This window comes from Danio rerio, chromosome 6, assembly GCF_052040795.2.
Source record: "Danio rerio strain M-AB ecotype USA chromosome 6, GRCz13ab, whole genome shotgun sequence".
Classification (NCBI taxonomy): Eukaryota; Metazoa; Chordata; class Actinopteri; order Cypriniformes; family Danionidae; genus Danio; species Danio rerio.
This window is the reverse complement of record NC_141026.1, coordinates 42,197,494-42,220,908: the sequence shown is the minus strand read 5'-3', so window position 1 is coordinate 42,220,908 and position 23,415 is coordinate 42,197,494. Positions and strand designations below refer to the sequence as shown.

Genomic DNA, 23,415 nt, shown 5'->3' with positions numbered 1-23,415 from the left:
TTTTTTTAGTTTTGCAATAGCTTTTTGTATGTGTTTGACTTTAATATGATTTAATAATTAAGTCCATGACTGTCTTGAGTGAAAAGAAGAACAGGTTTGACCTTTGAGTCAGAAGAATGGCTGTCATGGATACATATGTAAACTTGCCACCCATAGACTACTGCAGATCCTTCTTAACATTCTCCACAGCTACACAGGCTATAAGAAGCAAGTAGGTGGCGTTTAATAAAAATACATTAATTAAATTGTGTTTATTTCGTTAGGATTTTTAGTTTTTGGAGATTTAATTTTTTAACAATGACTAAAAGTCCTACAATGGGTATGGAGTGTTTACTGGGTGACCCGACGCTGGAAGAGAAATTCAGGCGATTTAAAAAGCGTGATTTGACAGAAACGTACCGATTTCAAATGGCATGTGGTTTGTTGGGACAGCGAAAATGCAGCAGTAGTGCCTTTAGGAAGCATATTATGGATAAAATGAGCATCTTTCCCCCAACTCGTCCGCAGCCAACATGCCATGACGCTCGACCTGCTGTACCTGCATCAGATCACAGTGGCGCTACTGCTCAGTTATTTTACAACCGCTTCCCTGAAGACAAACCCGCCGAACACCCTGACTGGATCAGCGACAGGAGAGCCTTCAGACGGGCGGTGGACGGGATGGGAAATCTGCGCAAATGGATCAATAATAAACCGATACTCTCCGACCTGGAGATTCACATCGCGGAACGAGACAGACGAGCTAAGCGGATTTCAGCATCTTTCCCTCCAGAAGCAAGTATTTGTACACCACCACCATAGGATGCCAAAGTAGGAGTAAAAATTATTGATAGTTCAAACTTAGATTGAATTGAATTGTGGCTCTAGAACAGGGGTCAACAACCCTGTTCCTGGAGAGCTACCTTCCTGCAGAATTCAGTCCCAACCCTGATCAAACACCTGAACCCGTTAATAGTACCTAAGCAGCACTTGATAATTACAATCAGGTGTATTTGGTCAGGGTTGCAACTGAAATGTGCAGGAAGGTAGCTCTCCAGGAACAGGGTTGGTGACCCCTGCTCTAGAAAGTGTATGAATTCAGTTGCAGTAGTAGAGAAACATTTGAAAAAAAGATTTCAGACATTGCAGGTCAATATTAGAACTTCTCAGTTGATTACAGAAATACACTCATGTTTTTAAAAATATGGAAATATATTATGCATGATCAGGATCAATGAAGCGTGTGCTAATTTTCATTCTAGCACACGCACACGCACACGCAGAAAATAAAATCTAAATATTGGTTGAATTTTTTTGTTTCGTTTTTAGACGGACTGTCAGTAGCCTATTTTGCAGAGGAGGTTTTTGAGATTTTTTTATCATTCCGATGCATTCGGAGATTTTACAATCTAAAATGTTTATAATTGTGGAAATTATTTATTTTGGATGTGTATTTTTTATGTTTTCTTATTAGACGATAAACACTTCACACATTTCAAAACTGACAGGTGCTTACTGCATTTTGCTTGGAGTATATCTAAACCAAATAAATTTCAAAAACTATATTAAACAAACTATTTTTTTCTATATATTCAATAGATTCATATTTTCAGCAAAACATTTGTCTTTTCCAGTCTCATCGCACACTTCAGCGTGACGTTGAAGAAGTGAAGTGTTTTCTGCGCATGCGTGAAGCCTGCAGTTTCTCTAAACTCTTGGATTGGAATGGGACTGGAAGATTAAAGCGAGCAGATCTGTCTACTCTGTTTAAGAAGGTGTGTGCATATGCAGATTTAGTTTTTTGGACTTCACAGAAATATTGTTTCTAAAACCAGAACAGCAAGATTAACCAGAACAGCTAATTTGTGTTTTGGTTTGTTTGTAGAAAGGCTTCTTGATCCCACCTGAGCGAATGAATGTGCTGATGTCCTCTTTAAATAGTAAGGATGGAGACTCAGTGACTGTGGATGACCTGGCAGCTGCTATTCAGACCTGGAGCAGAAAGCATCAGGAAAGAGAACTAAACTTAAACCCTGGTATGTTTTGTTCAGAGGTTAAATGGATGGGCAAGAACTTCTACAAGTGCAAAGATGTGATTGTGAACATGAATTTCTTTCAGAGTGTGATATCATGGGGTATTTTGTTTTATGTTATTGGAATGCAGACAATGAGAAAGAGATTTCATCAGGACCTCACTTTAAAACTCATGTAGACCAGAGAGATGACCAGGTAGAGCATCACATGAACATTATTATAGCAGGCCATTATTAAGAATTGATTTCATTACCAATACCAACAGCAAATACATGAATGTGATATTTGATCACAGTATTTATTTTCATATCATGTACAATGTACATCCATGTACCATGTAAATACAGGTAAAGGTAGTATAGGTAAAATTATTAGCCCCTCTGAGAAAAAAAAACTTGGCTGTTTTTTTTTTATTTTTTTTAATATTATTGTTTTTTTTATTATTTTTTCTCATGAGGTTAATATTATTTGCCACCTTAAGAAATGATTTAATTCCAATTAGCTACTGAACACAGTAACTAGTGAAATATTAAGTTCTGTCATCAAGGCAAAGACAAATCAGTTATTAGAAATGAGTTATTAAACTATTATGTTTGGAAATGTCTTGAAAAATCTTCTGTTCATTAAACAGCACTTGATAAATAGTAGAAAAAGAGTTTAAATGTCACAGGAGGGCTAATAATTTTGCCATCAACTGGACTTGAGTCAAAGATGAAAAAGCATTTTCAGTTTTCAGAGCAATACATGTTCAATGTAGCTGTTTATTCCCCATATAATTCAACATTATTTATTGAACTCATTATTTATTAATAGTAACACTTAATTTTATAATTAAATATTAATAATAGTATCAAATTATTCCAGCTGATTTAAGATTCAAGCAGCACTACTGCAGATGTATATGTGTTTAGGAGGGTCTTCAGGATGTGGAGGTGTTTGTAATCATGCGCAGATGTCTGAGCTCTTCCCCTTCTGCCCTGAGCGGGTCTATGGCCAGAGAAGTGGATCGTTTCAGAAGACTTTGCTCTAGTGCATACCTGAAATCACTGGAGCAATGCCAACGACAGGGGCTTAATGTGAGCCAAGCCACTCTACAGAGAGGTAATATACAGTAGAAACTGCACATATGCGCTATAGCACATTCACAGGACAGAATGAATGCATGCAGAACACGAATGCAAACTGACATTGTCTCCATCTGTTAGTTCTGCTGCACCCTAGTGACCTGAACCTGTATAGTTCCAAATTGCAGGGGAAAGCTCACTTAGGCTGTCGAGGACCAGAACAAGGTCTGACGTTCATCAGGAAACCCAAAACACTTCAAGTCCAAAATGGAGCACACAGAGACAAGTAAGTCTCTTAATGAGGAACAATCTACTGATTACACTAAAAAAAAAAAAGAGTTGCTGTTTGTTCAAACTAATTATTTCAAATAAGCTGAAACAACACAATTCTTGAGTTGTTTTTGGGACAAACTAAGTGTTTTATGTTGAACCCACACCAAGAGTTTACACTTAGATGTTGTTTCAGTTTGACATGCTGTCCCGGGAGAGAACCCTGAGCTTGGAGAGCCCAGGGTACCTGCCTGGTCAGTTAGCATGTTAGGGGGTCCAAGATCAGGCAGGTCTCGAGAGCTCCCCTGCTAAATGAGGAAAAGAAGGAGATGGGGTGGAATGGGTGATTCCAAAATAAAGATAAGGCTGTAGGGTGAAATAGGTCTATTTATTGTAGGCTTGGATCAGTCTGATTGGATTATTGCTTATTACGGATGAGAGACCAGCCTTGATCATTTATAGCACGTGCTGCTCTCAAAATGAGTTTATAAAACCACTTAAATTTGTAAAAACTAACAAGCTAACTTAGTTCCTTTGTGTTGTCTCAACACAAATCGATTGTGTGGAACCCAGATTTTTTTACAGTGCAGGTCCAAGATGATTTTAATTGATTTCTTTTTTTTCTGAGCCAAAAAACAACAAATTTGAAACATGATTTATTCTGGTCTTAATGAATTATTCTGGTATGTAATAAAATGTCTATATTAAATAATATAAATTATTTATATTATATTATTCATAATTGATATATTATACATATTTTCATTCAATTATGCAAAATATTATAAGATCAGTTCTTGCTGAAAATGGGTTCAATGTCTTCTAAATATGCCTGACAAGATTAGATAGACTTCTATATCTGTTAATGTTACACTGAAGCACTTTTTAGGTGTTTTCTGCAATTTCTTTGTCTCTCTTTCTTCAGTCTTATCCAGGAAAAAAAGTAAATCAAAAAAGAAAGTAATTTTGATGTGTTTTGTAGGAAGAAGCAGTCAACTGGATGGGCAGATTCTAATGCCTTTTGGCCTGGAAAGGAAGATCATGTGCGCTTGTTTCTGCCTGTAAAGACAAGTTCTCCTGCAATGGTTTTATTTCAGCATATTGAACGCACTGCTGTGCCGAGTCCCGGACACTGGCCTGTGAACCATTTGGGATATTCAACCTCTGGAGATATAGAAGCTCGCAAGATGTACAGCCTCTAGGACATTTTTGAATCATTGCCTATATTGAACGTAACGCTGACTACATTTACAAGGACATCAGTGATCGAATTATTGGCCTTAATCTGAATAAGATAATAATATGATTAAGGTGTTTTCATGAGTTGCTTTCTGAATGTTCCTTTCATGATTCTGTTTTTTCATGTTATAGCACATAATTCGATTAACGTCATTGCGTCGCCATGCTGTCCACATTAGGCATGGGATGATAACCGGTTTCAAGGTTTACCGCGATTTGGAAAAGTCAAGGTTTTAATAACGCTAAAATGTTTTGTTACTATTCTCAAGGTATATGTAAGGTTTTTTAAATATATTTTTTATGTGTTGTAAAGAAATCTATGTTTTTGAAACTAATGAATAGAGCAGAAGTTAATGATTTATTTAAAATATTTACCCTGACATGTTTACTGCTCCAAAATATTATGCTTTGTACAATAAAATCTCGATTGGTGCAGAGAATAGTGTCATAAAGCCGTGTATGTATGAATTATCCTGTCGCAAAATGCGACTAAAAGTCTAACATGACGGTAATTGTTTGATTAAGGTGTTTACAAGTCTGCACTGCATCAGTTTAGTTCAATTATGACCTTAATCGGATTAAATTAATCAAAAATCACTTTTTACATGGTCGACTTGTAATGAGTACCTATTGTCTTTGTCGGATTATTGGTGTCCAAAATGTACTGATTGTTTGAATTTTTTTACCATCAGAGGGTGGCACATAATGCTGAAATACCCCTTATACTGCTATTTAAAGTTTTACAGCTGTTTTTGGCACTCAATTAATTTTTTATCTTACAGAAAATTGACTAAATTAACCATGCTCAATTTAATAAATATTTGTACAAAGCATAAATTAAAAAAATAAATCCTTTATGCATTTTTTATGTTTGTTCAGTGAACAGAGCGGTGTTGTTATTTCTGGTACTGGGGTATTTGCATTAGGAAGTATAAGGCCGAGTGATTTGTTTGATGATATAGATCAGGACGCCTGTGAAATGACAAAACAGAAGTCAAAATAGAGGACGAAAAGATGTCACGCATTTTGAGTCCGCTCCTGTCGACTCGTGAGAACGGCCTTCTCTTCAATTTACTAAGTCAGGAATGTAGTGTGAGTTCACTTCTTATTCTTCATTCATCATTGTTTAGATCTTTCATTATAACTTGCCACATCTAAATACTTCATTTCTAAAACAAGCCTTAGAATGAACAGAAGTCAGGTTATTGCACTACTGTTATGTTAGTTTAATCATGGTTAATAAAATCATAGATAATATAAATGATTTTACCTTCAGAGAAGATTCAGATAAACAAACTTGTTTATTTAGCTCGATGTACCATCTCAATATGTTTATATGTGTGCTGTATGTTTTCTATGGAGACTGTGAGTAGAAAACTTGTCATTCTTGATAGTCAACACAGAGGCACATGTGTTTGATGCCATTTTTTTCTTGCATTTGACTTTATCTGGACCTCTCGTTAAATAATCATCAGATTATTCCGTCCTTCAAATATATAACTTGATCTGGTTTATCTGGTTTGTAGAAAGAACACACAGTGGTTATTTTAATGATTCACAAGCAGAAGCTAGAACAGCCATGGGACATTTTTTCAATTATGCAAACTTATGCAAACATTGTATTTCAGACAAAACTGCATATTTATGTCGACTAAAAATTACACAGTAAATAGAGCTGTATTTGTGGTTGAAGAAGTAATTATGTGTGAAAAAAAAAAAATATATATATATATATATATATATATATATATATATATATATATATATATATTTATATATATATATATATATATATTTGTGTCAGAATTATTAGCCCACCTTTGAATTTTTTTAAAAAGTATTTCCCAAATGATGTTTAACAGAGCAAGGAAATTTTCACAGTATGTCTGATAATATTTTTTCTTCTGAAAAAAGTCTTATGTGTTTTATTTCGGCTAAAATAAAAGTTTGACATTTTTTAAAATACATTTTAAGGTCAAAATTATAAATTATTAGCCCCTTTAAGCTATATTTGATCTTTTGATAGTCTACAAAACAAACCATCGTTATATAATAACTTGCCTAATTACTCTAACCTGCCTAGTTAACCTAATTAACCTAGTTAAGCCTTTAAATGTCACTTTAAGCTGTATAGAAGAGTCTTGAAAAATATAGTCAAATTTTATTTGCTGTCATCATGGCAAAGATAAAATAAATCAGTTATTAGAAATGCGTTATTAAAACTAATATGTTCAGAAATGTGTGTAAAAATCTTGTCTCCGTTAAACAGAAATAGGTGGGAAAAATAAACAGTGGGGCTAATAATTTTGACTTCAACTGTATATAGATATTAAAGAAATTAAAAAAATGGTCCTATTCAGTTTGCATGTGGATATGACTGGGAATGATGACATGCGCATACACACATGTATGTTTTTGTACAGGTTTTAGCATGCACTATTGTTTATAGACACACATGTATTATCATATGTATGTTTTTGGACAGGTTTTAGCATGTGGTATTGTCCAGCTGGTAATGGCAGTCGCTCCACAGAAAAAAGAGTGGAAAAGTCACAGTTTTGGAGTCCTATGTCTGGTGCAAGATAAAACAATCCAATCAACATTCATGAGACTCTACTGTCTTAATAAGGTGAGGCTACAGATCTTACATGGAGAATCAATTGCATCGCCTATTAGACATCTTTTACAGGAGACCATTAAACTGTGTTTCAGTGCAACAATATACCACCAAATAACTTGGCATTTGCTGAAACATTCAAGGACATATTAAAAGCTTTTATTTAAGAATCGTTAAATTGTTTAGACGTGTTGAATTTTCATAATTCACCACTATTCTTGGTTTAGTTGATGCTTTTAAACATTTGAAATATAAAAAGCCTAAGTGTGATAATTCATTCTTCTAAATATTTTAATATGCTTTCTATACACAAACAAATTCAATTTGATTTAGACACCAAATGGAATATCTAATTCCACTGCAGGCTTAATTTATATCGTATTTCATTCATTTGTTCATTCTACACCAGGGGTCACCAAACTTGCTCCTGGTGGGCCGGTGTCCTGCAGATTTTAGCTCCCACCCTAATCAAACACACCTGAACAAGCTAATCAAGGTCTTAATAGGTGTAATTTAAACACCCAGGCAGGTGTGTTGAGGCAAGTTGGAGCTAAACCCTGCAGGGCACCGGACCTCCAGGAATGAGATTGGTGACCCCTATTCAACACTAATACTAAGACTACACTTTTTACAAAAATCGCTTATTCAAAGGCTTCAGTGGTTCCTCATTTTCATCCCCTTTTAATTGTGGATGCAAATAGTATCACTTTTTAGAATTAGAAAGAGTTGCCAGGTATATTCACACATACAAGGAATTTGTTTTGGTGACAGAGCTTCTACAGTGCAACAGAATGACAGAGACAAGACAAAAAAACAGATACATATGTTTTAAAAATAAAAAGTAAACAGTGATTGAAAATATACAAATTGAGTATGTACAGGCATATTACTATATACAGTGTCATATGTGCAGCTGTTGTGTGCAAATTGGCATGAAAGTATGTTGGTAAATAAATCAGTGTGTATAAAAAGTAACAGCGGCGCAGTAGGTAGTGCTGTCGCCTCACAGCAAGAAGGTCGCTGGTTCGAGCCTCAGCTGGGTCAGTTGGTGTTTCTGTGTGGAGTTTTGCATGTTCTCCCTGCGTTCGCGTGGGTTTCCTCCGGGGGCTCCGGTTTCCCCCACAAGTTATCTCACAATGACTATCATACAGTTGAAGTCAGAATTATTAGCCCCCTTTTGATTTTTATTTTATTGATTTTAAATATTTCCCAAATGATTTTTAACAGAGCAATGAAATTTTCACTGTATGTCTGATAATATTTTTTCTTCTGAAGAAAGTCTTATTTGTTTTATTTCGGCTAGAATAAAAGCAGTTATTATTTTTTTAAAAAACATTTTTGGGACAAAATTATTAGCCCCTTTAAGCTAATTTTTTTTCTCGATAATCTACAGAACAAACCATCGATATATAATAACTTGACTAATTACCATAACTTGCCTAGTTCACCTTATTAACCTAGTTAAGCCTGTAAATGTCACTTTAATCTGTATAGAAGTGTCTTGAAAAATATCTAGTAAAATATTATTTACTGTCATCATGGAAAATTAAAAAAAAATCAATTATTAGAAATAATTTTTTTAAACTGTTATGCTTAGAAATGTGCTGAAACAATCTTCCCAGAACAGAACAGAAATTGGGGAAAAAAATAAACAGGGGCGCTAATAATTCAGGGGGGCTAATAATTCTGAATTCAACTGTAAGTTGTTCATGAGATGGATTGCCTGAGGGAATGAACTGTTTCTGCACAGTGCTCTGTTTCGTTGACCAGAAGGTAAAAGTGGCAAAGTGACAGTGTGAGGGGTTCAGAGTGATTTTGGCAGCCCTTGTGTTTGCTCTGGATACAGTTCTTGAAGGGTAGGAAAGGTTCTTCAGGTGCTTTGTTCACCAGTCTGAACTATCCAACATAGTCTTCGGAGGTCAGATTTCATAGCTGAGCTAAACCAGACAGTTATTGACATGCAGATGATGGAAGTGTAGATCTGTTTCAGCAGCTCCTTTGGAGGGTTTTTGATGCCTGAAATGTGATCACTGTATTTATGTTTCTTTCTTTAGAAGGTGAAGATGCAGTGGGAACAGGAGCTGTATACACCATTTAAGTACTCAGAGGCCAGTCCTTATTTCCACACATTCCCTGGTGATGTGAGTGACAAAACCATTGCTTCAACTCAACTCTGGTGTCGACTTCGAAAATATATAACAGTATATGTATATATGCATCCATGCTTTTTTTCTACTTTGAGGCCAATTAAGTATTACAAATGTCTGATTAGTTCTCATTCTCAATCAACTCTCAGTATATTCAACTTTCTTTTGTCAGATAAACCCAGTTTGAGCAGTTTTACAGTTTATCCTGCCTCTTTAATGCTATGATGATGTTGGGTAGTGGCCCTTTTTTGAAGCGTCCACGAGTGCATGGGATGGTTATTGGATAAATGTGTTTTTATAACAAAAATATATATTTTAAAAATTCATTCTAAACTCAAATTACTGACTCTCGACAACTTCTTGGCTAACTTCTGACTCAATGTATGACATGACTTTCACTATGCATTAATTGTGAAAGCTCTAATGGGAGTAGATAAATGAGCATAACTAAATATTAACACAATCTCATGGTAATTCTTAAATTGCTTATTAAGTGGCTAATTGTATGAACGTACGATCTAATTCAGACAATTTAATATGATTTTCTTATCCACCAATGACGGTTGGGTTTAGGGGTGGGGTTGGGTGCCACGACTACTTTTAAAAATCATACATTTTCATACAACTGAACTTGTACAAATTAGCCACTTAACTGACAAAACGTAAAATAGTTACTTTTCAGTTTTTTCGGCTGCGCATCCATGATGTGAATCTCCCATTCCAACACATCCCAACGCTGCTTTACTGGATTGAGATCTGGGGTGCATTTCCAAAAACTATCGTTAGCCAACTAAGGTCGCAAGTTCCCTCGTAACAAACATAGTTCATTGATTTGGCGTTTCTTAAATCCATCGTTCCAGCGAACATTTGCAAACTGCTTCGCAAATTTAAGCAGGCTATTATGAAGTATCTGTACTGTAGATGACATGGGCCTGCTGGTTAGAACAATTCTGCTGTGGGTTGCATGTGTCAAACTGTAAAAGTAAACTTAAAAAATAAATAAACAATCTTAATAATAATAATAATAATAATAAAAATTATAATAATAATCATCATCATCATCATGATATTATTATTATTAAAGCATGATTTTTTAAATTTCCTAATAAATAATAAATATTAAATTATTTTTTTTATAAATAGCCTCATTATTTATTTATTTATTTATATGATTTATATATGATATTAGAATATGTGTTAGCTTTTGTGGGTAACTTTATGTTTTAGAATAGAATAGATAATGTTTTCAATAATATTTGTAAAGGAAACATGGGCCCTATATGTGCCATTTAAATATTATTTTTTTAATATGGAAAACGAGTGCATGTTTTTTACCAAAACTAATTTTGGATTTTTTTTTTAAATGTGTGTGCGTGTAAAATAATATAATTTGCACAGAGAAATAATGGAGTTATTCTCTAAAGAAGTTGTTACCACGCCATTTAGAGCATTTACGTTATAACTAACGTGGTTCAATCGATGGATCTGCAACAGTGAAACTACAGTTTTGGGAAACACTCGTTACTACATTGTTCTTTTCCCAAACGATGCATCGCACTTTGACAGTTCAGCCGTGAGTTATGACGTTGTTTGGAAAACACAAGGCAGGGTTGCACCAGCTTTTATTTCTTAAAGTTCTTTCTTAAACTGCAACATAAAGTCCACACTAGGGGCTTAGTAACTCCTAGCTAGTTTGTAACTAAATTTGTTCTCACTTTGGTTGCACCACGTGTTCTTAAGGCAAACCGTAGTTAGTACTGTAGGCCGTAAGCTCTCCGTAAATCATGCGTAGTCTCATTAAATGACGTAATATCCAATGAAAAGCATTTAAATTGTTAAACTGCTTTAAAATTCTGCAACTAATGCATCTATATATAACTGTCCTTTAAAAATTTAATGACAAATTACATTTTTATAGTACATTAAACTACAGTCAGTCACTACAGTCGACGCACACACCTGCATCACGAGCCGTGAATACATGGTTATCAAAACATTACACTAGATATTATTATATCCTTGGGAAAAGAGCAGGAGGAAAAACTCATGTCAACTCAAAAGTTATGAAGAAATTCTCGATTTAATTGATGGATACAATTAACACAAAACACTCCTTGATTTAAAATTAAACTCTTCCTTCACATACTGAAAGAAATGTGAGATTTTGGAGGACAATAGGGCTGTGTGTAGAGGGAGATCATTCTTCAATACGATCTCGAGCTCCTCAATGTAATCTCGCAGTCATCTCTTTTCCACTATTATACATGAGGGGAGGCTACCATAAATATTTAGTTGGAATGTAGCGTTACATTTAAACTATGTTCATTAGTGCAACACAAAATATTTAGTCATGTTTAAGTTGTAACTTAGTGTCCCTTTAAGCCACAAGTAGGCTACATTTGGTGATTGTGGAGCACATTTGAGTTAAGTGAACTCACTGTTATCTTCAAGAAACCTGTTTGAGATTCAAGGTGGTCATCAGCTAGGCTTTTTCACACAGGGAACTGCTGCTTACTGGATATTTTATCTTTTTCTGTAAACCCTAAAGCTGGTTGTGTGTAAAAATTTCAGTAGATCAGCAGTTTCTGAAATAGATCAGTCCTTCTGGCACAATGAACTGAGTCAACGAACTCACTTTTGATTTCTTGACCGCATCCACATGCCGAAATATATTTAGTTGCTTCAGTTATAGGCCTCAAACTGCATAATTAGCTCAGCAATAGAAAAGAAATTAATTTCAAGCCTCCTAATAATGTTTGTGCATGCAGGAGTGTCAAATAGGAATAAACTTCGCAGACGAAGATGAAGCCAAGCAATTCTACACAGCAATACAGAAGCAGATCAACGAAAACAAAGGTCTGAAAGACTCCGAGCACTTCCCATAAAAATCACACTAAATTATGAACACCTGCGTGACACCTGCGGTTTCTCTCTTCTTCAGCTTCTTCTGCTTTGCTGGTACGCAGATACAGTGTGGGGGGTATCTCTGAATGTAAAGATAAGCTTGACAATATCTTTAGAGGATATGAAGTGCAGAAGAGGTGGGAAGCACAACATCACTTTTTTTTTCATTGTGTTCTGGTTATTTGTGTTTTTTAAACATGTGTTTAATCGCTGTCATAGGCTTTCACTTAGAAGTGCATCCAGAGTTCCTCACCCCCTCGCTTCAGAGAGCAAAGCCACAGCTTTCAGCACAATGTCCGGCCAAATACGTGACTCGCCACAGACACTCCCCAGTGTTGATGAAGAATCCATTTCTCTCGCCCAAAGAAAGGGTCCTCTCCCACCAATTCCCATTCATGCCAGAGCAGCCATGTTGAAATTGAATCGCAGTGCTAGCATGCAAACCCATGAGACCACCATTCCTGTTCCATCAAAGGTGCCACCGCCTCCATCTTATCATGCCCCAACGGCCCCTGTAAGTAATTTGTTCAGATGCACGTATGTGCTCATATTGCTTATATACTGTATGATATAAGGGCTTGTTTATTTATATCTATCTTGATATCATAAATATTTTTGTTGTAGGATAAAGATCACTTCTCAGCTGGATCGAAGCAAACTTTTCATCCTAATGGTAACTCTTCAATTTAAGTGATCATTTGTTTAACTCAGCTTACAACTTAAGGACTTTGAAAGATTTGTTTCTATATTTGCAGATGGTGTCGAAGATGTCTATGACGATGTCTACGATGGTGTCTATGATGATTACCTTTAGAAAAATGTCCTTTAAAAATATGGGATGTCATGTAGTCCAGTCCAGCGGTTCAGAAGACCCACCCCTCAATGACAAAAGTCTAGAATTTCTCCCATACATGAGCTCATTTATCCTATTTTGACTGCTATACCAACATAAATAGTGAAAATAACCGATTGAAAAAGGCTTTAAGACCAAGCCAAATTCTGTGTTGACCCGACCGTCACATCAGTGTGATTTCAGCTAATCAGTTCTGGCCAATGCAAACTATTATTTGTCATGAGTCCAACATCCAGCTGTGCAAGAAAACATAAATCGGATGTGAGCGACGTCAACTTTCGATATTATATTGTTTTTAAATAGAGAAAACATTTTACTTTTATTCTAAATCTTGGATTTGTCACATTTTGAAACAAAAAATGACCAATAAAGAGAAGTGAAGCACCAAAAGCGGACTGTATTAAAGTCAATTTCAATATTAATTTGGTTATTGTTGTTATCCCTGACTTTTCAATCAAATGTCCTTTTTTACAAGAGAGGCTAGAAAAATCATTAAGCTCTTTTATTATTATTGTGTTATTTATTTATTTATTTATTTTTCAAAATTCTGACTGAGGAAAGTTGAATGTGCAGTTTGTTAATTCTCTAATAAATGACAATAGACTACAGTTTTTATTTTAAAACTTTAACAGATTTTTATTTTTTTTTTCTATTGATTATAAGTATAATAAATTAGTATTTTAAAAGTAAGTATTTGTTCATATTTCTTTATTCTAAATCTTTATATTTTGGTCAATTAAAAAGTATGATTATGATGACCATCTGATAATCTAATCCAACTAAAAATAGTGCTTAAAATTTCACTACAATGCAGTTTTTAAACCTCATAATTAAATAGAAAATGAGGCAAATAACTGCAAAAAATGTCCACATTTTGAGAAAAAACAACAACAACCACCCCTTTCACCAGGCTGGCTACGGGCCTGCAATATAACACTTTTTTTATGATAATAATGCAATTATGTCATTACAAGTAACTAAAATAACAGTATATCTCAATTTCTGAAAGCATGACTCGCTTTTATAATGCATTTGCACCAATACAATTTTTTTTTCAAGAAAAATTATTGTTTTAGAAAAACTTGATAATGTTAAAAGATTTTTTTTTCCTTAAACGTAAATAGAAGTATAACATTTTATATAATACTGACATACATTTAGGTGTGCAGTGGCTTAAATATCCAAATACTTTTAGATACTATTTGTCATACAATTAGATAGTTTATGCAACTATCTTGCTTGGATGACAGCATTAGTCAATGACAGCACAAAATGCATCATGTTTTGCATGATAGTGACTGATAAATCAACGACTTTCAGATTTCTTCCTCCACTGATAACATAAATCACGATTTTATCTACTTCTGCCCTTGGGTTTCTGCTTTACTGGAAGTGCATTATTGCTGAGGAAGAGTACAGTACATGATGAACAGAATGTACGGTTTCTTTAAGCGGATAGAGAAACGTTGTCATTGTGTTCCACATTATCTACGGCTCGATTTAATTAATCTGTTCTTGAAAGGCAACTCATGCCCATTACATAATGCGTGTGAGTCTTATATAGGCGTTGCTCTGCCCTCAATCTTTTCTCTGAAGTGGGACTCTCATGAGGCCGTTTTCAGACGCGTGTCTGTTATCTAAATGCGCACACAAATACTGTCTTTAAAATCACTGCACACCGAAGTGCTTCGAAACAATGTTTCCGCAAACCGACGACGACAAACACACGCTCTGCTACACAACCCGTGCTGAACGCACTGACCCCGCTCTGCTCTTCAATATCACCTGGACTATGAGGAACTCCAGCCGCTTCCAAGACGGACATCGCCGCGATGGGACAGGTAAAGATCCTCCTAAAGTATCATTCATTATGCTCGCGTTTTTTTCGTCATCACGACCAAATGAATCCGCTAGAACTGTGACCGATGCTTGTGCAGGAAAGTCAACAAATGCTTGACAGTTGACGAAAGATATACGTCTTATTAGGGGGTCAAGCGCGAAGCGCTGAAACCCTATTGTTTTTGTTAAGATTTTTATTATTATTATTATTATTATTATTATTATTATTAGGGGGTCAAGCGCGAAGCGCTGAAACCCTATTGTATTTGTAAGGATTTTTATTATTATTATTCTGCCGAAGTCACTATTGCCCAGGCCAAACCGTAAGTCCGAGAGAGCTGAAACTTGGTCAGATGGTAGTACTCCGGTACACTACATTCTCACCGAAGATCAGCCAAATCGGCCCATAGGTGGCGCTATTGCGCCAAAACCCAATATTTTGGCCGCCATTTGTACACCGTTTGTCGTAGACTCAAAAAAATTACATATTTGGAATCCTTGGGTCAGCACCAACAAAAGTGGAGTGACCCAGATTTTCTCTACGGTGGACCGTTTTCCCGCTACATCGCGATTTGTCCGAAACCTACTTTTGCGAACTAGTCCTAGGTTTTTTGCCCAATTTGAACCAAACCAGCTCTGAAATGTTCTCTGGACACTAAATATCAATAATTATCAAAAAAAAGTTGAAATTTTTTTTCTCGCACGAAACAGTACACAACAATGTTCAAGGCTAATTGAAGCTAATTGCTAATTGTAGCTATAACTTTTGAAAGGAATGAGATATCCTCACCAAACTTGGTACACATATGTGTAAGCTTAATTTGATGTGACAGTGCAAAACCCGTGGACTTTGGCCACATGGTGGCGCTATAAAGTTTAAAAAACATAAAAATTACTCTAACCTTACAACCATTACTCCAATCAGCTTGAAATTTGGTATGTAGTGTCTTTGACCAAGTTGTCATAACATACTATAAGGACATTGGCATATCTCAAAAAACATGGCCGCCATTAGCCAACAAAAATTGAGCAGCCATTTAACAAGGTTAACGATGAGTGATCAAAACGAAACTCGCTGGGCATGTTCGACTCACGGTCCTTGAGGGCTGTAAGAATTTTGAAAGAAATCGGCCACTAGGGGGCGATTTTACGTATTTTTAGTGTGTAATGGGTTGTGTATTACACAACCCTTTGCGCAACCACACAAAATACATATCATATGATAGGCCTGCTCATACCGAACAGTTTGACACTCAAACCACTGCTGTCACTTACACCGTTCGTTAAATATTCATCAATATAGGAAAAACCTACTTTTGCGAACTAGTCCCTGGTTTTTAGTTCAGTCGCGACGAAACCAGTGTTGTTAGAATCTCTGGACTGTGTAGATCAATAATTATCAAAAAAAAGTGGAACTTTTCACTTTGGCTAGCTGTAACAGGCTAATTTACAAAAGGGGCGTGTCTACACGAACCTACATGCCTGTAAACCAATAAGGAAAACTCAAAACATCACAGAAATCGGTGAGCACATGTGCCATATCAATGTGAAGAAACTTGCAAAATTTTGTGAAGATCAAACCATAGGTGGCGCTATAATAGCAAAAATAGTCCTAAAAACATGCCAAATGGCTTAAAAATAAAGTAAATGTGCTTCATTTAAACACTATTTCACAAATACACTTAATCTACATATCATATGATAGGTCTGCTCATACTGAACAGTTTGACACTAAACCCACTGCTGTCACTCACACCGTTCATTAAAAAACCATCAATATAAACAAAACCTACTTTTGCAAACTAGTCCCTGGTTTTTAACTCAATCGCAACGAAACCAGTGTTAAATGAACCTCTGGACTGAGTAGATCAATAATTATCAAAAAAAAGTTGAACTTTCCATTTTAGATAGCTGTAACAGGCTCATTTATAAAAGGGGCGTGTCTACACGAATCTACATGCCTGTTAACCAATAAGGAAAACCCAAAACATCACAGAAATTGGTGAGCAGATGTTGCATATCAATGTGAATAAACATGCAAAATCTTGTGGAGATTGGGCAATAGGTGGCGCTATAATAGTGGAAATGGTTCTAAAACATGCTAAAATGGCTTAAAAATGAAGTAAATGTGCTTCATTTACACACTTATCACTGAAATGATTTAAAAGTTATTTTTTTCTGTCCATCTTGGATGTTTAAAGGTCTCAAAAACACATTTTCAATATTCTATCATTTTAGCCACTATAACACAGACTTTCAACTGTCACCTACCATTTCTAACCACTAGATGTCACAACAAGACCACTTATTTATTGTTCAAAACATTTGCATATCTTTGTTGTTTTACATTTTTTGAGTTTAAAGTCAGGGAAATTGCATTTAGGATCAATCTGAATCACATTTTGACCTGATGTAAACACTGTTATGCATTAAACATCTAATTTGGTCCCAGTTAACCTCTTCATAATAATTCTAATAGGTAAAACTGGTTCTATAATTAAACACCTTGTTTTAAAACATGTAAAGAAAATCACAACTGTGGCTTCTAGATGGCAGTAACAGAGCACATGATGTTTATTTTACTGCTCTATAGCAAAGAATGTAATGTAATGTTATGTAATGGATTCTGAATCCCAAACTGACATGGCATGAACACAGTTAATCCATTTAAGATCAAATTTAGTTAAAGCTTGTCACACTTTTTACTCTGTAGATTTTTAATTATTTTAATAAAATACAAAATTTTAATTTTATATAGTTAGAACATGCTCAATTATAGAAGGGATATGTTTATGCACACCTAAATGGCTGTAATCACATAAATAAATTACACTGTGGCCACTAGACGGCAGTAGGAGATCATTAATAGCTTATTCACTGCTCTTTTGTCATTTTTATTAAGAAGAGCTAAAATAGCCATAACTCATAAATGAATTAAAATATCTTCACCAAACTTGTTACACATATGCTTAGAATATTTCAGTCTAAGCTCATAGCATAAAACTCGTAGACAATAGCCACATGATGGCGCTATACAATGTAAAATCACTGTATCCGAGTAACCATTTATCTGATTAACTTAAAATTTGACATGTCATGTCTTTGTCCAAGGTGCCGTGACTCGATCTACACATGTTATCATAGGGCTGCTTATACTGTTCACTTTGACATAAAAGCGGTCACTCGAAATGTTCATAAAAAATTTGCCAATATGTAAAAATCTAAGTTGCTTTTCTGGAGTGTTTAATCAAACATTTGTTAGCTCAATCTATAAACTCTAAAACTGTAATCGTATATTTCGTTGTCGAATAAACTACTTACAGGTGTCCTAACTGCTATATGACCTTACCCTGCTAAACCGCTTGACCCCCGTTAATTGCTGCTTGCAGCTATATTTATTATTATTATTATTATTATTCTGCCGAAGTCACTATTGCCCAGACCAAACCGTAAGGCCGAGAGAGCTGAAACTTGGCCAGATGGTAGTACCCCGGTACACTACGTTCTGGCCAAAGATCAGCCAAATCAGACCATAGGTGGCGCTATGGCGCCAAAAAAACACTTTTTGGACATTTTTGGCCGCTATTCGTTCACCGTTTGTCGTAGACTCAAAAACTTTACATTTTTTGAATCCTTGGGTTAGCCCCAACAAAAGTGTATACCACAAATTTTTGCTCTACGACGCACCGTTTTCCCGCTACATCGCGATTTGTCCGAAACCTACTTTTGCGAACTAGTCCTAGGTTTTACACTCAATCTAAACCAAACCAGCTCTCAAATGTTCTCTGGACACTGAATATCAATAATTATCAAAAAAAAGTTGACATTTTTATTCTCACGCGAAACAGTGCACAACAATGTTCGATGCTAATTGAAGCTAAATGCTAATTGGAGCTATAACTTTTGAACGAAATGAGATATCATCACCAAACTTGCTACACACATGCATAAGTTCAATTTGAGGTGACACTGCAAAACCCGCAGACTTTGGCCACATGGTGGCGCTATAAAGCTAAAAAAACATAAAAAGTACTCTAACCTTACAGCCGTTAGTCCGATCAGCTTGAAATTTGGCATGCAGTGTCTTTGACCAAGTTGTCATAACATACTATAAGGACATTGGCATATCTCAAAAAACATGGCCGCCATTGGCCAATTAAAATTGAGCAGCCATTTAACAAGGTTAACGATGAGTGATCAAAACGAAACTCGCTGGGCATGTTCGACTCATGGTCCTAGAGGTCTGTAAGAATTTTGAAAGAAATCGGCCACTAGGGGGCGATTTTACGTATTTTTAGTGTGTAATAAGTTGTGTATCACACAACCTTTTGCGCAACCACACAAAATACATATCATATGATAGGCCTGCTCATACCGAACAGTTTGACACTCAAACCACTGCTGTCACTTATACCGTTCGTTAAATATTCATCAATATAGGAAAAACCTACTTTTGCGAACTAGTCCCTGGTTTTTCACTCAATCGCGACGAAACCACTGTTGTTAGAATCTCTGGACTGTGTAGATCAATAATTATCAAAAAAAAGTTGAACTTTTCACTTTGGCTAGCTGTAACAGGCTAATTTACAAAAGTGTTTGTCCACACGAACCTACATGCCTGTAAACCAATAAGGAAAGCCCAAAACATCACAGAAATTGGTGAGCACATGTGACATATCAACGAGATGAAACTTGAAAAATTTTGTGAAGATCAAACCATAGGTGGCGCTATAATAGCAAAAATAGTCTTTAAATATTGCTAAATCGCTTAAAAATAAAGTAAATGTGCTTCATTTACACACTATTTCACAAAAAACACTCAATCTACATATCATATGACAGGTCTGCTCATACTGAACAGTTTGACACTAAAACCACTGCTGTTACTCAAACTGTTCATTAAAAAACCATCAATATAAACAAAACCTACTTTTGCGAACTAGTCCCTGGTTTTTAACTCAATCGCAACGAAACCAGTGTTGTATGAACCTCTGGACTGAGTAGATCAATAATTATCAAAAAAAAGTTGAACTTTCCATTTTAGATAGCTGTAACAGGCTCATTTACAAAAGGGGCGTGTCTACACGAACCTACATGCCTGTAAACTAATAAGGAAAACCCAAAACATCACAGAAATTGGTGAGCAGATGTGGCATATCAATGTGAATAAACTTGCAAAATTTTGTGGAGATTGGGCAATAGGTGGCGCTATAATAGTGGAAATGGTTCTAAAAACATGCTAAAATCGCTTAAAAATGCAGTAAATGTACTTCATTTACACACTTTTCACTGAAATGATTTATAAGTTATTTTTTTGTCCATCTTGGATGTTTAAAGGTCTCAAAAACACATATTTTCAATATTCTATCATTTTAGCCACTATAACACAGACTTTTAACTGTCACCTACCATTTCTAACCACTAGATGTCACAACAAGACCACTTATTTATTGTTCATAACATTTGCATACCTTTGCTGTTTTACATTTTTTGAGTTTAAAGTCAGGGAAATTGCATTTAGGATCATTCTGAATCACATTTTGACCTGATGCAAACACTGTTATGCATTAAACATCTAATTTGGTCCCAGTTAACCTCTTCATAATAATTCTAATAGGTAAAACTGGTTCTATAATTAAACACCTTGTTTTAAAACATGTGTAAAGAAAATCACAACTGTGGCTTCTAGATGGCAGTAACAGACCACTTATTGTTTATTTTACTGCTCTATAGCAAAGAATGTAATGTAATGTTATGTAATGCATTCTGAATCCCAAACTGACATGGCATGAACACAGTTAATGCATTTAAGACCAAATTTAGTCAAAGCTTGTCACACTTTTTACTCTGTAGATTTTTACTTATTTTAATAAAATACAAAATTTTCTTTTTATACAGTTAGAACATGCTCAGTCATAGAAGGGATATGTTTATGCACACCTAAATGGCTGTAATCACATAAATAAATAACACTGTGGCCACTAGATGGCAGTAGGGGATCACTAATAGCTAATTCACTGCTCTTTTGTCATTTTTATTAAGAAGAGCTAAAATAGCCATAACTCATGAATGAATAAAAATATCTTCACCAAACTTGTTACACATATGCAAGAGGTCAGTCTAAGCACATAGGATGAAACACATAGACATTGGCCACATGCTGGCGCTATACATTATAAAATCACTGTATCTGAGTAACCATTTATCTGATTAACTTAAAATTTGACATGCCGTGACTTTGTCTAAGGTGCCATGACTCGATCTACACATTATGTCATAGGGCTGCTTATACTGGTCACTTTGACATAAAAGCGGTCACTCGAAATGTTCATAAGAAATTTGTCAATATGTAAAAACTGATGTTTCATTTCTGGAGTGTTTAATCAAACGTTTGTTAGTTCAATCTATAAACTCTAACACTCTAATCGTATATTTCATTGTCAAATAAACTACTTACAGGCGTCCTAACTGCTATATGACCTTACCCTGCTAAACTGCTTGACCCCCGTTAATTGCTGCTTGCAGCTATATTTTATTAGTGTATCTGTCTGTATCTCTACAAGTACACTGTAGAAATTATATGTTAACATCTGTTAATGCACCATTAATACAATCAGTTGTGTAACACAAAAAAATGTGTAACAGATAAATTAGGCTACATATGCTGTTCAAATGTTGCACATGTAATTCATATTGACTCATAATGCATTAACATTATTGTATAGTTAACTACTGATTGACACCCTTTTACATTCTTTAACTTCTACACTTTACTACACTACACTGCTATGTAACTAAAACACTTGCCATTAACTATACTGAACAAAATTATAAAGTGAAAACATCTCTGCATTAGAAATCAATGAACAACCTATGCAAAATGTGTATTTTTTTTAAATGAACTTTACCAATAACAACCTCTTAATAAATGCTGTAAAACATAGATCAGATAGTTTGTGTTGTCTGCTCACATAATTATTTCTAATAGTAAAACCATACTGTAATATGAAAATGACCTTTTGTCATTGATTTAATGACATAAGAGAAGAAAACTTTGATTTGCTTTAATAGATGGGATAAAATGACTAATTAACAAGACTTGTGTAAACAAATTCACTTAAAATTATGTTCATTCATTCATTTTCTCTTTGGCTTAGTCCCTTTATTAATCAAGGGTCGCCACAGTGGAATGAACCGTCAACTTATCCAGCATGTTTTACGCAGCGGATGCCCTTCCAGCTGCAACCCAACTCTGGGAAACACCCATACACTCTTGCATTCACTCACATACAGCACGCTACAGCCAATTTAGCTTATTCAATTACCCTGTAACGCATGTCTTTTAGCTGTGGGGGTAACCGGAGCACCCGGAGGAAACTCATGCAAACACAGGAAGAACATGCAAACTCCACACAGACATGCCAAGTTGCCAACTGATTCAGCTGGGGCTCGAACCAGCGACCTTCTTGCTGTGAGGCGATCGTGCTAACTGCAGCATCGTGATGCCTAAAAATTATAGTTTAGTTTAAGTTGGTAGATTTTGTCTACACTTTCATTACTAAATTGAGTAATTTTACATTATATTCATGTTCCTCTTTTAGCAGCAAGGGATAAATGTATAATGATGAAAGACACTACTAGTCTTCCTATAGAAAGGGACAGCCGGCATAAATATGCAAGACAATGATTGAATGTTTTGGAAAGTTTTTTTTTTACTGTGTGATCAAATTTTATGGTTTGACTCTGACTTAAAAACTCAAATTAAAAGTAGATTATAATTTATACTGTGCATTCAAACCCACATATGATAATATGAGTAAAATGGGAGAACAGGGGGTTTCAGAGCAGATCTGATTAGGGTGTGTCTACAGTGAACGCTATTGGCTGGTGGATTACTATGGTAACACACCCTGGCAAAAAATGTCAGATGGCCAATAAATCTTTCTGTGCTCTGTGACCTATGCTCTATATCTGTCTGTGTGTTTATCTGAGACGTCTGCTTCCCCTCCTAGTTTTTTTTTTTTATTTCCACCAAGAGGTTTTCCTGAAATGCTTTCCACTTTTTCTTCTTCTCCTTATGTTGTTTATCTCTTGCGCATGTGTGGCACACTCTCCGTCTCTGGTTATCTGTGTGAAAGTTCAACTCCATTCCTCCAATCCCTTTTAAGGATTCAGGTCTAGCTCTGTTTTATGCCAGCCTTTGTTTATATGTCGTCTTGCCATAGAACAGTTGTTCCCAACCTTTTTTTTTTTGCCTGAGACTCCCTTTCCCCCCAGAAAATATTGTAAGGCCCCCCTCCACATTTAATAATATTATCACTCATATGAGCAAGAACTTTGGCACTGTACCTGGGTCAGAGACTATTTTTGATGAAAGATGAAATAAAACCATAGTTCAGGTAACTATCCTGGTGTTTTCAGTATTGCTAGCATTTCAACCCGAAATGTTTGAAGCTTCCTCACCTGGGT

General features: G+C 35.4%; 3 protein-coding genes across 9 annotated transcripts in view; all 3 read left to right on the top strand.

The window, feature by feature from the left end:
• pfkfb4b (6-phosphofructo-2-kinase/fructose-2,6-biphosphatase 4b) overlaps positions 1–23,415 on the top strand; it is a 514,755-nt gene that overhangs the window by 460,516 nt on the left and 30,824 nt on the right. Inside the window, 1 exon segment of one of the 2 annotated variants that reach the window (NM_001430986.2) lies at positions 14,695–14,948. The exons of the other annotated variant lie outside the window; for it this stretch is intronic. Coding sequence (NP_001417915.2) covers positions 14,900–14,948 — 49 coding nt within the window. The 5' untranslated portion in view covers positions 14,695–14,899. 2 annotated transcript variants of the gene reach the window in all.
• On the top strand, positions 163–5,469 carry efcab12 (EF-hand calcium binding domain 12). 6 transcript variants are annotated; one of them, XM_087257747.1, is made up of 8 exons: positions 163–211; positions 508–774; positions 1,614–1,754; positions 1,865–2,015; positions 2,144–2,208; positions 2,925–3,114; positions 3,219–3,363; positions 4,330–5,469. In XM_087257747.1, the coding sequence occupies exons 2-8, from the start codon at positions 661–663 to the stop codon at positions 4,547–4,549; spliced, it is 1,026 nt and encodes a 341-aa protein (XP_087113873.1). In that variant the 5' UTR covers positions 163–211; positions 508–660; the 3' UTR covers positions 4,550–5,469. The 6 variants fall into 6 exon arrangements, with proteins under 6 accessions (XP_087113873.1, XP_087113872.1, XP_087113870.1 ...); XM_087257746.1 differs by having other exon boundaries at positions 163–774; XM_087257744.1 differs by having other exon boundaries at positions 163–774; positions 2,099–2,208.
• On the top strand, positions 5,464–13,497 carry si:dkey-197j19.6. The gene is made up of 8 exons (XM_087257755.1): positions 5,464–5,678; positions 7,072–7,215; positions 9,258–9,344; positions 12,119–12,206; positions 12,292–12,391; positions 12,474–12,768; positions 12,879–12,927; positions 13,010–13,497. Exons 1-8 carry the CDS (start codon positions 5,601–5,603, stop codon positions 13,066–13,068), a joined length of 900 nt encoding a protein of 299 aa, XP_087113881.1. The 5' UTR covers positions 5,464–5,600; the 3' UTR covers positions 13,069–13,497.

Bases quoted from the DNA above. Each gene is read 5' to 3' on its own strand.
- efcab12 (XM_087257744.1), top strand. From the start codon at position 298: ATGACTAAAAGTCCTACAATGGGTATGGAGTGTTTACTGGGTGACCCG. The intron at 3,115-3,218 runs GTAATATACAGT...TCCATCTGTTAG, and splicing joins CCAAGCCACTCTACAGAGAG to TTCTGCTGCACCCTAGTGAC. The intron at 3,364-4,329 runs GTAAGTCTCTTA...TGTGTTTTGTAG, and splicing joins AATGGAGCACACAGAGACAA to GAAGAAGCAGTCAACTGGAT.
- si:dkey-197j19.6 (XM_087257755.1), top strand. From the start codon at position 5,601: ATGTCACGCATTTTGAGTCCGCTCCTGTCGACTCGTGAGAACGGCCTT. The intron at 7,216-9,257 runs GTGAGGCTACAG...TTCTTTCTTTAG, and splicing joins GACTCTACTGTCTTAATAAG to AAGGTGAAGATGCAGTGGGA. The intron at 12,207-12,291 runs GTCTGAAAGACT...TCTCTTCTTCAG, and splicing joins GCAGATCAACGAAAACAAAG to CTTCTTCTGCTTTGCTGGTA.